Source organism: Argiope bruennichi, chromosome 2 (genome assembly GCF_947563725.1).
Source record: "Argiope bruennichi chromosome 2, qqArgBrue1.1, whole genome shotgun sequence".
NCBI classification, from domain to species: Eukaryota; Metazoa; Arthropoda; class Arachnida; order Araneae; family Araneidae; genus Argiope; species Argiope bruennichi.
The window spans coordinates 5401321-5418500 of record NC_079152.1 but is presented as its reverse complement, the minus strand read 5'-3'; the positions used below and the strand labels follow the sequence as shown (position 1 = coordinate 5418500).

Here is a 17180-nt window from a genome sequence, read left to right as displayed (position 1 = left end):
ACTGTAGAATTAATACCTATAATAAAATTAAAAATAAATAAAAAGGAGAAGTAAATATATAAAAATATTACCCGTTTTCAAGACTCGAACTGTAGATCTACACAAATCCATGAAATACTTCGTCGCTCTGTCCGCAAAGCCACATATCCCTTGAATGGCAGTGAGGTCTAAGTTCACGTTCTAATTTCAATAAGAATCTGGTCTAACAGCACAATGCTCAGAATAGGAATTAATTCTGGCCATGGGCATGATTTTAACACTTAAAATTGCATCTTTTTACGCATCTAATTAGATCTGCATCTTTTAAGGCCTCCATCAGATAAGCATCTAATTAGATCTGAATTTAATTGGATCTGCATCTTTTTAAGCCTGCATCAGAAAAGCCTCTTATTAGATCTGCATCTAATATGACATGCATCGTTTTAGGCCTGCATCAGATTTGCTTCTAATTAGAATTGCGTCTTTTTTGGCCTGGTGTCAGATTTACATCTAATCAAATCTGCATCTTTTTAGGCCATCAGATAAGCATCTAATTAGATCATCATCTAATTGGATCTGCATCTTTTTATGCCTGCATCAGATTTGCATCTAATTGGAATTGTATCTTTTTACGCCTGCGTCTAATTGGAACTGCATCTTTTTAGGCCTCCGTCAGATTTGCATCTAACTGGAGCTGCATGTTTTTAGGCCTGCGTCAGATAAGCATATAATTGGATCAGCATCTTTTTTGGCCTGCATTAGATTTGCATCTAATTGATTCTGCATCTAATAAGATCTAAATCGGATCTGCATTGAAATTAGAATTATTTGGAGCTGTATCGGATCTGAGTCTAATAAGATCTTCATCTAATTAGATGTGCATTTAATTTGATCTGCACCTAGTTAGATCTGCATCAAATCAGCGTCTAATTAGATTTGCATCCTATTAAGCCTGCTTCAGATATGCATGTAATTAGATCTTTATCTAATAAGATCCGTATTTATTTAGATCTGCGTCTAATTATTCTGCATCAGACTTGCATCTAATTATAGCTACATCTAATCAGATGTTCATCTCATAATAGCTGCATCTAATCAGATCTGCCTTTAATTATACCTGCATTTAATCAGATTTGTATGAAATATGCATCTAATTAGATTAGCATGTATTTAGAACTGCATCAAATCTTCGTCTATTTTAATTTGCAATAAATCTGCATTTATAGGATTTGTATCTATTAAGTTCCGCATAAAATGTGCGTAGTATTAGACATCTGAAGTTTATCTAATCTGATCTGTATCGAAAGGGCATCTAATTAGATTTGAATTTGTTTCGCATCTAATTTATCTGCATCTGTACTGCATCTAATAAGATCTGCATCAGATATATATCGAATGAGTTCTGCATATAATTAGGCATGCATCAGATCGGCATCTAATCTGATCTGCAGATGAATATAATTTAAGGTGTGTAGCTTTTAAATGTAGGCTAATGTATTTCGTTACTATTATTCTGTCGATCGTAATTATGTATTTCCTTGTGATAAAACTTATTTAATGGAATAAATTGAAACTGGTGGTTTTCTTCTAACATCTTCTTTCACGTGATGATTGGTCAGATTAACTCTATTATTTGACCTACTCTTCGAGAAAGTGCAAACTCTTGCCGACTTACTTCCTTTCCTTCTTACTTCCTTTCAGAGACACAAATTTCAGATAAATTCGAGGTAAAAAGGTCGTTATATTAGATGAAAAATGGAGAGTTTTTAAATGAAGATAAATACACTCAAGCTGAAACATTTTTTCACGCAGGCTATGAAATTAGTGCTTTTGAACTGATTTTGGCAATCTGTTTTACATTCATTACGTTATATAATTTGAAATATCATGTTATATATTAGAAGAAAAAATATATATATTGTTGAAAATTCAAATAATATGGTGAATGTCCAGGAGACGGAGAAATATTACTTATAATAGCTCCATAAAAATGAAATATAAATAAATTCATGCGCAGTATATTATAATTTGTTACATAATTTAAAAGAGTATGGTACATTTATAGCATTGAAAAATATTTTTTACAAAATTATGAATTTTGTCAAAATATTCATGAAATGTAGAGATTTTAATTGTAAATATTCAAAAAAATTATTATATGATCCGATTCAGTTGCACAAAATTATAATTTGTTTTTACAGTTGAAAGTTTGCGAATTCGGTGCAATTCCATATCGCTTACTGGGTTTGTGAAAAATCTAACCATGTTTTCATTGATTTAGACAGATGAGTTTCTTTATTCGCCGAAATAGATGACACAACGTCATTAGGACATTTATTAAAATATAACTCCACAAAAAAAATTAGTGACTATTTGAAAACCATAGCTAAAAAGTTTTATAATTTAAATCAAATGCTATACTGGAGGGGTGTTAAAATTAAAATTAAATTTATTGATATTTTGATGTCAAATTTTATTTCTGGAAGTATGAAATTTGGTGGAATTCGTAGTAACCACATAATTAGTATTTAGAATAATAATAAAAATATATGAAAAAATATTCATCGGTTTCCAAATTCGAATTCAGAACCAGAAAAAGCAGCGTAAAGCACCAAGTCGTTCTATCCACCAGGCGACACATCCCTTTATTATCGAAAGGATATATGATTCTTAATACGATTAACCATATCACGTTTCAAATGCGATGGAAATCTCATCTGGAAGCAGAATGTTAAGAATACAGACGGTGTCTGCGTTTGTTCAAGATTTCGGCACTTAAAATTGCAATTAAATTTATAGATATTTTGAAGTCAAATTTTATTTTAAGAGGTATGAAATTTCGTCGAATTCGCAGTAACTGTAGAATTATTATTTAGAATGCCTTGATACGATTAACAAATTAAAATTTCAAATGCGACGGAAATCTCATCTGGAAGCAAAGCGCCAAACCTACGGATGATCTCTGAGCATGGGCAGGATCACAAAACTTAAAATTGCAATTAAATGTATAGATATTTTGGAGTCAAATTTTATTTTAGGAGATATGAAATTTTGTCGAATTCGCAGTAACTGTAGAATTATTATTTAGAATACCTTGAGTAATGCAGTGTCTATGATTCTTAATACGATTAAAAAATTAAAATTTCAAATGCGATGGAAATCCCATCTGAAAGCATAATGATAAGAATACGGATGATCACTGCGCATGTCCAAGATCTCGACTTTTAAAATTTTAATTAAATTTATAGATGTTTCAACGTCAAATTTTCTTTTATGAAGTAAGAATATTGTTCGAATTCGTAGTAACTGTGAAATTAGTATTTAAATAATAGTGACAAAAATAAAAGAAACAAAAATATATAAAAATTATTCATCATCTTCCAGTCTAGAACTGGCCAGCAACAAAAGGCTGCATACAGCACCATGTCCTTCTATCTACCAGGCCACACATACATACTGCAGCACTACGGTCTCAGATTCCTAACACGATTAACCACTTCAAGTTTGAAATGCGATGGAAATCTCGTCTGAAAGCACAATGCTATGAAATGGATGATCTCTGCTGTGCAAGATCTCGACGTTTACAATTTCAATTAAATGTATAGATAGTTTGACGTCAAATTTTATTTTATGAATTATGAAATTCGGTCTAATTCTTATTAACTGTAGAATTAATATATGGAATAATAATAAAAATTATTCTTCCTTTTCCAGATTCTAACTCAATACCAGCAAAAAGCAGGGGAAAGCCCCACGTTGTTCTATCCACCAGGCCAAACATCCCTTATGAAAATCAGTGTCTACGATTCTTAAAATATAAATTTGATCTTTGGATACTATTAAAGAATGTGAGGGATTCATCGCCAAATAATTCATTAAAATTTACAGATTACTATTATAGGTCAATGTCATGTAAAGCGGTCTCTGGTAGGACAAGTTTATTAAATATTATACGAGAAAGTTTTGGGGGGACTACTCCCGCTGGTTTGTAATATATTTGTAATGGAATCTGTTTGTTTGTCTTATCGAAAATACGTTGTCATGCTCTCTCTAGATTTTGAAATCAAAGGAGCAAGTTCGGATACTCTCTTTCGCCAAGAATGAGCCAAATGTGTGCTGAAATGTTCGTTGCAGTCAATATATATTATTGTTACAATCATTCGTTAAGTTTTTTATTCATTAGGAATATTTTCTTTGAAAAGCTTGGGAATTTTTGAAGAATGAAAAACAATTCGTTGCCAAGTGAAAAACATAAATATCGTTATAAACACAATTTATTCCGCATTAAACTCAAAGTACCACTTTCATAAAACTGCTAAACATATCTCATCAATAAATGACATATATCAAAAATACAAAAAAAAAAAAAAAAAAAAAAGAAGTTGCACTTTTGGGATGACAATGAATGCTAACAGCGCAAGTCTGATGACCTTTACTGCCTTAGCAACAGAATTTAGGAGAATAGTGTAGAAACCTTCTCTAAATCTACCTTCGCCTTCACTCATTCTGGAGTTTCGTGTTCCGAGAACTGCAAAGTTTGGCTTTAGTTTCATTGCAAATATTTCTTTCCGAATCGGGAGGATAAATGTGGACATTTATGAAATTGTAAATCGTAACTAACTGAACTTCTTGCAGGATTTTAAGAGTAGAATAGGGTTATTAACGTTAAAAGAGTTTCATCTGCTTAAAGATGGATTTCACAATTTTTTTTTACCTTTGCCGTTACAGAATTGATGAGGATTTTAGCGAATGAGATACAGTTTTAAATCTTCTTGCATTTTTTAAAAGAATATCCATATTGATGAGAATTATTTTACGAAATGCTCAAGCTGGATTTGATGAATATCAAAAGAAATGTATTGTTAATGTTGCCAGTCACAATAAAAATATTTTATTTTATACTTTTCATTTTATCAGATTTTTTTGGAAGAGATTATTTTACTATTTGCTTTCTTTTTTTATGGATATTTTTAATTTGCTATTGAAGCTTCAAAAAGTGGCCAATGCATAAAACTCGCCATTATCGGCATGGAATAAATTTTGTAAGCGCTTGTATTTCAGACGGAGTGAACGGCAATATCTTGAAGCAAAAATAACATTTATAATACAGCATTCTCTGACTTATCTTACCAAGTCTACGCATGTTCCATTCAGCTATTTTTAGAAGATTCGGTAGTGCTTAGAGGATCCAGTAGAAGTGCTGAATGAACTGCAGCACTTATGAAACCCGATAGCTGTATGGAATCATAACACTCTGAAACAATGAGTATTCGTTGAATACTCATCTGCCATCCGGAATCCAATTCAACCATACAACTGTCCAATTGAAGTTTTAAACGCGGCGGGAATCTGGTCGAAAAGCACAATGCTGAGAATAGGAACGAATTCTGAGCGTGATCTTTTCACTCTAAAGTTCAATGAAATATAGAAATATTTTGAAGTAAAATTCTATTTTTGACGTATATGATTTGGATGAATTCACAGGATTAGCATGCAGAATGATATTCAAGATAAAAAGAAAAATATATATGTATATATATATGAAACCATTTCGCGGTTTCGAGACTCGAACCTGCAAAGATCAGTGAAACACCCTGCCGATCAAGCCACCCAACCACGTGTCCCGGCAACGAAAAAAGAATGTAAGATGCTTGATACGACTATCCAATTCAGGTGTTAAACATGGTGGAAATCTGATCTAAAATCAAAATGCTAAAAATAGGAATGAACTCTGCGAATGTACAGGATATTGGCATTCTAAATTTCAATTAAATACAGAAATATTTCAACGTAAAATTCCATTTTTGTTGTATATGATTTGGAATAATTCGTAGTAACTATAGAATTAGTATGCAGAATAAAATTCAACGTAAATAAAAAAAAAAGGAAAAACTTAACTATCAAAAAATAAAACTATTTGTCGATTTCTAGACTCGATCTAAAGACCTGCAAAAGCAAATAAGCCACGTCTCCTGACCATGGTTGAAGGGGTCTAAGATTCATAATACGACTATCCAATTGGAGTTACAAACACGGTGGGAATCTGGTCTCAAAGCACTACGCTAAGAATAGAAATGAATTCTGCGCATGTGCTTTATTTTGTCACTCTAAATCTCAGTTAAATATAAAAATATTTTGACGCAACATTTGATTTTTGTAGAATATGATTCGGAATAATTCATATAATTAATTCGTAGAACTATAGAATGAGTACGCAGAATAACATTCAGCAGAAATAAAAAAAAACTATGTAAACTTTTTGCGGGTTTTGAGACTCGAACTGCAGACCTACAAAAATCTGTGAAAACCCCACCACCAGGCCACGCATCCCGACTGCAGTGGAGAGGTCTAAGATTCATAACACAACTATCCAATTGAAGTTTTAAACACGGTGTCAATTTGAAGCACAATTATAAGAATGGAAATGAATGGCGCACATGTGCAAGATCTCGACGCTTGAAATTTCAATTAAATATAAAAATATTTTGATATAAAATTTTTTTGAAGTGTATGATTTTAAATAATTGACAGTAATTACAGGATTAGTATGCAGAATAATTTTCAATATATATATATATATATATATATATATATAACCATTTTTTGGTTTCGAGACTCGAACTGAAGACCTGCAAAAAGAAATAAAATACCCTGCCTCCCGATTTAGCCAACACGCCACGTACCTCGACAGCGACTGAGGCGTCTGAGATTCATGGTACGACTATCCAATTCAAGTTTTTAACACGGAGTAAATCTGATTTAAAAGCACAATGCTAAGAATAGGAATGAATTCTGAGCTTGTGCATAATCTTGATATTCTAAATTTGAATTAAATATAAAAATGTTTTGACGTAAAAATTTCCTTTTGAAGTATATTATTTGGAATAATTCATAGTAACTATAAAATTAATATTGGGAATAATATTCAAATTAAATTTTAAAAACGAAGAAAAATATATAAAACCATGGGTCGGTTTCGAGACTCGAACTGAAGACCAGCAAAAATCAGTGAAACAGCCCGTCGATGTGACCACCACACCCTATGTGCTTCGAGCGCCTCTGAGAGCTCTGTGAATTTTTACTTCATTCAAATGCATGACTTCCGTTATCAGAGAATATGACCGAATATGGAATTTTAACTGCCGGGCATTTTACATTGGATCGACCCAACAGTGTCATACTTGAGTCCGAAATTTTAGATATCATTTAGAGGCAATATACAACCCAATTTTTATCAACCATTTGAAATATTTGGAAAAATGACTGTGTTGATCGTCTGTAACAAAGGACACAAGCGGCAATTAAAAAAATATATATATACAGTACACTGTCTGATGCTATTAAAGAAGATGTCTTGCTTTCCTGCAAATGGGCAAAGGCAATCGTTTTAGAAGTACTATGCGGGAATGATTGTAAGGTCGGAGTAATAATTATAATAATTATTCATATTTCTTCTGAGAACTATTTGTATAAATGAAGTAAGGTATTTAGAGACTCTGAATATTCGAAAATTGAATCATTTTCTTCGGACATTTTTACATATTTAAAAAAATAGTCTTAAAAATGTAAAGAGTTGGTCATTCATTTACATGAACATTTCGTAATAGAAAGATTTTTAGAACTATATATTCAAGAACAGAATGTTTTAAAGCTCGCTCATTAGACGGAAAATATTTTTAAGGAAAAAAATGTTTCTTATAACTATTCATTCGCCTGAGTCATTTTAAATGTATTTCTTCCTTCATTTCCTTTTTGTAAAGAGATATATTTCAATCTTCATAGTACACTCGAAAAGAATCGAAGTTGGAAAGAAATATTATTTTTCTCTTACTTACACTGTAACATTCATAGCTTTCTTTCAATCAATGCCATTTCAAATAAATAAAATAATTGGCATCATTCTGCGAATACTTCATTTTGTGCTTATTTCTTAATTCAACAGGTATCTCTTTAAAAATTGTCATATAATATTCAGAACATATACATATGAAGATTGGATAATGAAAAAACAAAACAGAGAGTACTTCATTCAGTCACATGTTGATGGCAGCACCATACATTTGGGAAATGTTTGAATTGATTTATTGTAGATGGCGACACTAACAAAGACAGGATGTTAATATGAAAAAATAAGAGTTTTAAAGAATCCGTTTTTAAAATGTCAAATCCTTTTTTTTTTTGAAATCGCATTGTTATATTGTTTGGTGCTTTTGTCGAAGTTTACTTCGCATACTTGAAAGTAGACAGATAAAGTATTAAAATCACCGGAACATTCATCCTCGAAATGTTCCCACGTTTCAGATCTTCGTGAGTCCAAGAAACACAATTTTGCGATTTTATCTGTTTCTCTGTGAGCCCATTCATTCAAAAACGACTGGAACTGGAAGGCTATAATACGATATTATCTCTTAACCAACTCTGTGGGTATACATCAAATTTCGGGAGAAACCAAATCACAGAATGTCTTTTTTAATGGCATGTCAATCGGATAATAGAATGAGTACGATAAATAATATTAGGTTCTCCATTTTACCACTGAAACGCTCGATTGCAATCGGCAGTTTCAAATAAATCTATTAAAGGGATGACTTACTGTACATTCGTACGCAAATAAAGGCTGTCATTCAAAAATGCAGTGACTTAGATGAAAGGAATTGGATGTGTGATTCCTTTTACTGAAATGGCAGTTCTGCGTCGGTTTCAATCGGTTGTCGCCCAACACGCATTGTCACAATCTCGTGGAAGGCGCTCCATTTTTATGCGAAGGATGTCATTTTTATTAGGAAAGATGTGAGAAAGTTTTGGAGTCACCACGCCCACTGGGTACTTAACATTTTTGTGATATTTACATAAATAGGATCCATAACCAAATTTTTATTTCAGTCTGGAATGATCGTTTTTGAATCTATTGGCCGTTCTGAAATGGAGCTATTCGGAAAGAAAGTATATTTATTGTTCTTATTCTGATTCAAAAACCTAGTAGAATACACTTCTCCCAAACGTTCTAGCATATTTTCTAATAAAGTTTATCAGTATTGCATTATTATTATGTATGCTTCTTTGAAAACAGATGCCTTTTTAAAAGGTTGACCTGCTTTTACCAGTATTACTTTATTATTGTGCATGCTTCTTTGACGCCAGATGCGTTTTTTAAAGGTTGACGTAGAACTATGACATCATAGTTGTTATTTTCATGGAAAGTAATTTATTTTCGATGGAAATTAAATAATTTAATTTTTATAATATATTCAAAAAACTTCACTCGCGTTTAATAACAGTTTTGATGAAAGTGTTTTCTCTTTTCCCCAATGGAGAAATATCACTTCATCCATTCTTAAGTGGAAAACATTGAAGGATTTGACTCATGTAAAAAGATGAATCCGTTATGAAACTGTTTTATGATCTCAGAAATTAGAAAATAGCAGTCTGTGTTTACAAAAATATTATTTACATAAAAAATCCATATAAATTAATATGTTTAAAAATTTATTGGTAAATAGTTTATCATTTGGAAATCGCACCGCTCGTTATTCAGCTTCCAAACGTGGCATTCCTTTATGTGAGAACATGATGTTGGTTTGGTTAGGGGGTTTTGAAACTCGAAATCCTCTAAGCAATGAATAAAGCATAAATGGCAATTTTCATGCACAGTTTTTTCTTGGCTGGCAAAAACGTTTTGGAGTTCTCGTAAACCGGTATAAACTGGTTAATGACTTAAATTAATTAAGACAAATAATGACTTAAAAAATAATAATGTTCTCACATGATAACTTGAAATTTGCGATAGTAGATTTCATTATTTTTTTTATTTATTTATTTTGCTTAAATAGTAGGTTAAGCTAGAAAGGATAACGCAGCTTGATTATTTCAAATGTGAAATTATATTTTCTCGAAATTTGTCAGTTACTTTTAAATGCAAAGTGATTATAACAGAACTATCCCCATATATAGTAATGATACAAGTTGCAGAAACTGGGCAGAATTTTGTTTAAGGTTTTTGAAACGTGCACTCAAGAACAACTCAAAAATCCAAGTTAATCCTAACAGTTACAGCTATACAGTTCAAAAATTTCGAATAGCAATACTTTTTAAATACTTTTTTTTTCATTGGTATGTGATCTCCAGAATGAAAGGCTATAACAGAGTTGTGAGGCGGTGCTTGCAGCACGAAATTATCCTGTGCTACAGAAACTAAAAGAAAGATGAAAACAGACAATAAGACTGGGAAGCAACAGAAATGAATTGTTTCTTTGTGTTTTACAAATTTTTTGTATCACTTCCTTGACGCACAATGACATTTCGCATGCTGCAAATGATGGATAGCACTGCATGGCGTGCCATGACAAGAGGAATCGGTTGGACCTGCCATTTGATGACATCTTTCTAATTAGATGCAGTTTCCAGATTAAATTAATATATTTTGAATTTTAGCACCATCGGGAGAATTCTTTGGGAATGCTTTGAAGCAAAATGTCATTCCATTTCTCTTAACGGTATCATAACTAGGGGCTAATATATTCAGTTTGAAAAACCCTCACGAGTCCTTAAGTGTCCTTGGATCCAGGTTTTAAAGTAACATCGTCATCATGCAACATATATTATTGTAATGTTCCGTCCATGCTTCATGAGGTAGTTGCTTTGTTGAAAGAGGATTAGCATTAGATATCATGAAATGAGTGCATGCAAAGTTTTGAAATGGAAGTCATTAAGTGGTCTGCAAATGGAAATTCGGAAATTAAGAATTGATGAAGCTGTTGAAGTCATCTAATGATCACATGACATACGTCTGGGGAGTAGCTCAGATTCAATATTGGTGTCCCCAGAGCCACCGACTGAATGATAAAGGAGGTCACGTCCATATGATATTGTGCATTTTTATAGAATACATAGGTATATTCATCTTGCCATTACGAAATCAAGTGAATTTTTCTCTTTTATTTTATCTCTTATACGAAATCAGGGAATGTAAAGTAAGCAGCAAAAAATTCGAACTCCAATCTCTAAAATTTAGACCTTAGCGAAATCGAAAACACAATCAGAAAATGTCTGTTGCTTACATCAAAATTAACTAAAGAATTAAAAAAAAAAAAAGACGGATGAAGTATGACGTATGGCCTTTACACAAAATTTGTGGTTTTCTATCCAATTTTGTGAAAAAATGGTTCAAAGGAAATCTGTCCATCCGACTGTTCGAATATAAATGAACAGCATTACTAAAAATCTTAAAGCGTTCATTGGATAAAATGCAGTTCACAGATTTAGCATCTGTAGTGTAGAGACCTGTCAAATTTTGATCGAAGGAGTTGGACATCTATCCCTCTCTCACGTGTATTATCCCTCCCTTAGAGGTCGAAAACATAGACCACACATTTTATGACTTGGATATATCAAATTTGGTATGAGATTTTGTGATTGCAAGTATAATTTTGTGGGAAACTTTTGGTTCACTCTGTTGGAAAAAACGTATAAAATACAAATTCGTTTCTCGGATGCTATTAACCACATGCCAGGAATTAATCTCCAGAACAAGTGTCGCGATAGATTAGTAACAATGCTAAATTCACGCAAAGGCCATGCTAGCCGTTCTCTGGGACGAAATGTTTATTAGAGAATACGCCAGAAAGTTTTGAGAAGACTCTTCCCGCTGGATTTAAACACAGATTAACTAAAAAAACTTTTCTGCTCGAAAACATCTGCAGCTAAACCTAATGACTGATATAAAACCAATTTCAATATTCCAGCGACAGAAGAATCCAATCGATGGAACTCTTACAAAAGGCACGATCAATCTTTTGGAAATAATGCGCCTCAACCTTATTATTGATTAGTAAGAAACTACTTTATGTGAGTTTCATACTGCACGTCATTCATTATTGTAAGAGAATTTTTATTCCTCGGACACAATCACGCTCCCTGGTAGGAACCTCAGATATGGGAATTAGCAGCTTCTGAAACAGTGATTGGTTCTCTCCGCCCTGGTGGTAACAGAAATGATGTGGGATAGCTAACCCTACCGATGACGGAACCTGCCTTCTACCGGAGGGGTTGTACCGTAACCGGTGGTGACCTTTTGGACTGAAATCTTAGTTCCCACCAATACTGTCGCGGCTTTGTACAAAGGGAAAATAAGCGTATTTAAAATAATGCATTTGTACCTTAATATTGATAAAGAAATTATTACTTTCTCCGTGTTTCATATTCTATGTCATTAACTTTTGTAAGTGCATTTTATATATCTTGGACAGAGTCCATCCGGTATGCTCCTCAAATATAAGGATAAGTTATTTGTAAAATAGTGCTTGGTTCTGGTGTGTCCCCCGTCGATGACTGAACATGCCTCTCATGGAAGGCGTTGTAGCGTGGCTGGTGATAAGAGGAATCAACCTCAGTTGCCGCAAATACTTTCACGGTAGTTCGATCATTCAGATTTCCTCGTGTGCCTTCGGGATGGTCTGAAAAAATCGAAATTTTGATCATGTCATTTCATTTATGGTTCCTCGGACGTAAATGAAATTTTGCATCATATATTTTCCATGCATTCATTGCAATTATAGGCTTGTTTCCGCTCCGATTATACGAAAACTACAGTCTTTGTTAACTCGTATTATTTCCTTTTTTTTAAGTATTTATTTTACTAGGCTTTTCCACAGTCAGGTTCCATTTTATATTTTAGGTACCATCTTTTTAACTGAATTCAAAAGCACTGGGTGCGGTAAGCGTCAATTAAAGGATTTCACAAATTTCCAGCTTTAAGTAAAAATCATAAAATTTTTATCTTTAAAATTCACGAGACCGATTTTAAGACGGCGCTCAACATATTAAAGGATTTTGGATGTGAGAATGGTTGAGTTTTGTGGCATAATTGAGAGACCCGACAGTTAGTATACAGAACGAAATCGAAGGGGCGAACCTTATACGTATGAAGCCGATATAATAATGTTATGAAGACAGACGAAATTTTCCGGATTTTTAACTTTTAAAACTTTTTTAATCATATCAGCACAGATTTCAGCTGCAGATCCGATTCAAGTGTGTCAAATGAATGGGAATGACTCATGATTCCTATTTCACGCGTGCTCAGAATCATAATTCCCCTCCAGATCCTTCCAACTGCGTGAGAAATCGGGAAATGAAACTGAAATCCCGGGCTAAATGACATTCAAATGCAAATTTTATTTGCTTAGTTGTTTACTGACAGGAATACGGGATTATTTAACAGTTTCTTGCTGTCTTAATATTTTTTAGTTATTAATAGAAAATTAAATTGATATTTTAATCTTAGTAGGGAAACGAGTCTATAAAGATTTTTCTTCTAAGCATTAAAAATTTCATGTAAAAAGAATCATAAAAAATATCATTTCCTTCAAACCATGCAAATCAATACAAGAAATACGATTTATCTGCAATCTTTTGCAAAATGAGTATCGCAAAATGAGTATCAGACATACCACACAATGTCAAATAATCTCATTTTGGAATTTATTAATTTCAGCTTTTTTTTCAAATATATATATCAATTTTTGGAATTTGGAATTAAAAGCACTTTCTGTGTATTATGGTTTTTGTATTGTACAATTTTGCAGTCGGTCCGACTTTAGCGAAAGCTCTGTATTATTAAAAATATTTTCAAAAACTTAACAAGGCTAAAACAATCGAATTGTTTGGCTCGATTTTCAATAATAGAGCAAATAAAATATTTTATTACAATATTAATGAAGTTAGCCTTTAGGGTTGTTTGTTTGCTATATTAAGAGTACATTCTAACCCCAAATATAACTGTTTAAATATAAACAGTTTGTAACAGGCTTTACTTCTAAAGGTAGGAATAAAAAATTGAAATAATTTTTGTAAATACTTTATTATTGTACAATTCAACAAATATTCATATTACATATGTTCAATATTTCTTAAAAACAGTTCGTAGTAATTTGATTCTGCAATTCAAATAATATCTAGAAAAATTATTGACAAGTATTTCACAAACTGAACTAAATCTGGAGAAGTTCAGAACGACAACGTCACTTAATAACGTCAAATGCACTTGGCAATCTCAGCATAGTGAAGCAAATGACAAACACTGACTAAAATATTCAAATATTCTCATACATTCTCATAGAGGTAATTTCTAATTTTTTTTTTATTTTATTAAAACACAGCTGAAAAAAATAAAGATAACAGATTCTGTCACACGAATATCTCGTGATCGGAATCAGAGTGAGATCCTTGCAGATGGATACCAGAATCATATGATTCCATGTCTTCATGCAAATAATATAAACTAGTTATTGAACTTGATCTTCGATAGGGCGGCGCCATTTTGCGACATCGGAAACAAATCTCTGATTTATCGATGAAAATCAGAGGTCTGGAATCGTCTTTAAAGTTATTCGTTATTCTCTGGCGCTGTTTGACGTCATCCTTCCGATAACGATTACGATGATTGCTGCAGGGATTATGGTACTTCCGAGGTTTGAAGTCGGAACTTTTTGCAGAGAGACTAGAACGCGAGGATAGTGTGGATTCTGGAGATGTTTCTGGAAGCTCACCCGGGTCTGACAGGGACTCCAGACTAGGAGAGTTGTGACTATTGCGATGTCCGGGGCATTCCGTGATATCGATGTCGTCTTCCTCTTCGTCATCGTCATCGTCCAAACAAGCGCTGTGTCGTTGGCGTTCTCTCAATTCCGCTATGGAATCGTGGAGAGACAGCAGTTGACGGAAGAGATCGTTGTCTTGAGCAATCAGAGAACTCTGGAACACGAAAAAGAACACGAACTCAGTAAGTACATTCGATACAAAATAGAAAGAAATCAAAACAGCAGAGTAATTAACTGCTAATATCTGAATTTAAACCAATGATATATGATTTAATATGCTCCATTTATTATTACATTATACTCCAAAATATTAAAAAAAAACTTAATAAAAGGAAATTTGTCATAAATAAAGATATAATATTTAATGTACTAAAGGATTTGAAAAAATCATTGATGACTTTATTCGAAAGTTTAAAAAATTCGTTTTCTACCAAACAGAGAAATGCAGTAACTGAATCAACGATTCTAATCTTCAGAAGTAGATTTTTGTAGTTGCTTTGAAGAAACATAAAAATATGTATAATGAAATCTATTGCTTATAACCTAAAATTTACTACTGATTTCCTAGACAGATTACGTTAATAAAACAAGAAAGAATTTTTGATCCAACTGATTTTATTATACTTTCAATGGATGCAGTTTTCAACAATTACAATTACCACATGACAAAAATGAACAGACTTAAAATGCCAAAACATCTTCCATTATGCCTATTAAACGCAAATTTATGTCAATATTACTTCGAAATGAAATTTATATGGTCAGAATTTATTATTTAACATGTTAAATATTAAAATATTTCTTTAGAATTGCTATTTAATAAAATTATTAAACAAATTAAGTAAATTGCTTATTTAATTTAATTAATTATGGTGCATTTATAAACTATATATCTTGTTGAAGAGAGAGAAAAATTATTCTACGTCAGTTAAAAATTAAAATGAATTAACGTCACGAACCCTTTCCTTCGTTTGTCATATAACAATTTTTATCCTAAAATGGCGCTTATTTTCAATAAAAATTTATTCAATGTATTTCCGAGGATTCAAAATCTTTATTACAATCCTTTATTCTATTTTTCTTTTTTCAAAGAAACAATCCCTACTTTCTTCGTCTTTTGCATCAAACCGATAAAGGTCAAGAAAATCTCTCCGTTGATCTCCACCCGAAATGATCAAGAGAGAGCTGGGCCACTCCCTGCGGCAACAGGAGGGCACGAACCCGGCCTGCCCCAAGGACCCTGAAATGGGATTGCGAAAGCACCACCGTATTATCTCTCTTTTTTTGGCAGCTGGACTTCAAACAGGCAGAGTGGAAGCAGAGAAGCGCCCGCCTGCAGCCCACACCTGTACCTTTCCTCTTCAGCCACTTGCAGGGTAAGTGAGGCGAAAAGCATGGGCCACCATCACTTCCGGGTAGGAAGGGCGACTTTTCACCTGTTTGGGTACGAAAGAGGCAGTCGATTTTTTTCCTTTCCTCTTGTTTTCGAGAGGACCGACTCTGGGGGAGGACATCCGTTCACGAGGTCATGGTCAACGAGTGGTGGGCCCCACTCACTGAGTCACCAGGGGATGCGAACGACACGCGCCATTGAAGATCGAAAATCTTAAAAAGGCGGATGTTTCGGAGTTAAGAAATGGACGATTTTAACTCAAGGTCAGATAAAAGAGTAGAGACATGCAAATTTCAATAATAAGTTTTTATTTCAAATCAGTAAATTTACTTTTTTCAGTAGTTTATCAGCTTTCTCCCGATAGCTCAACAGGACATTCATTTCATTTTAATCTCTTCACAATTTTGTTTCGTGAGCAATCTGATTAAGAGACATCTTCCACTTTGCAGTGATGCCATTCATTCGGTTCAGTTCGAAAAACCTTCCAGATGTTTATGAATTCTACTAGTTTTCTGAATTGCAGCACACACAAATGATTTGAATAAAAATGATGTGTTGAAAAATACGTGGATTCGATGGCCATACAACATATGGTCAAAGCAGGTTAAGTGGTCAGACTTTTGATTGTATTGATTCATCGTTTCTACCTCTTTTTTCTAACTATGCATTAACCATCCTGGGCAGATAAGATGGCAGTAGAAGTTTCAAGCTTGATTCAGAACTTCATAGAAATGTTTATGTTTATAAAAATTGTTTCATGTTCATAAAACTAAACCAGGAGTTTTCGAAGGGAATCATTCTTGCAGTATCAAGTCAGGCTAAAGAGTACAGCAAAATCAATGAATAGTGGGAAAAGAAAAATAACAAGCAGAAAAAGAGAATAGTAAGAAAAAGGGCAAAATAAATGAACAGATTCAAAAACTTTAAATCTAAACCAATATTCTAACCAGGATGTATGAAAAGTCAATGTAGTCGGCATCTTTAAAATGTTTATCTTAACAGCGATCAAATTTCTTTTAATTGCTTTTTTCTACAACTTATAACACTCAAATACTACCGGTAAAAAGAACTGCAATACATGATGACAACATTAACAATTCATACTCGAAGAAATAAGGGAAAAGCGTTTAGAATAGAATATAAACAATCCATAATTACAATTAGACCCCTTCAATAATACTTGATACTTCAATAATACTTGAATTTTTCTA

At 32.9% G+C, this 17180-nt stretch overlaps 1 protein-coding gene across 1 annotated transcript in view; it reads right to left on the bottom strand.

The window, feature by feature from the left end:
• Positions 1-13886: 13886 nt before the first annotated feature.
• LOC129959840 (uncharacterized) overlaps positions 13887-17180 on the bottom strand; it is a 113448-nt gene continuing 110154 nt past the window's right edge. The window contains exon 2 of the mRNA XM_056072737.1: positions 13887-14730. Coding sequence (XP_055928712.1) covers positions 14164-14730 — 567 coding nt within the window. The 3' untranslated portion in view covers positions 13887-14163. The remainder of the gene's footprint in view (positions 14731-17180) is intronic.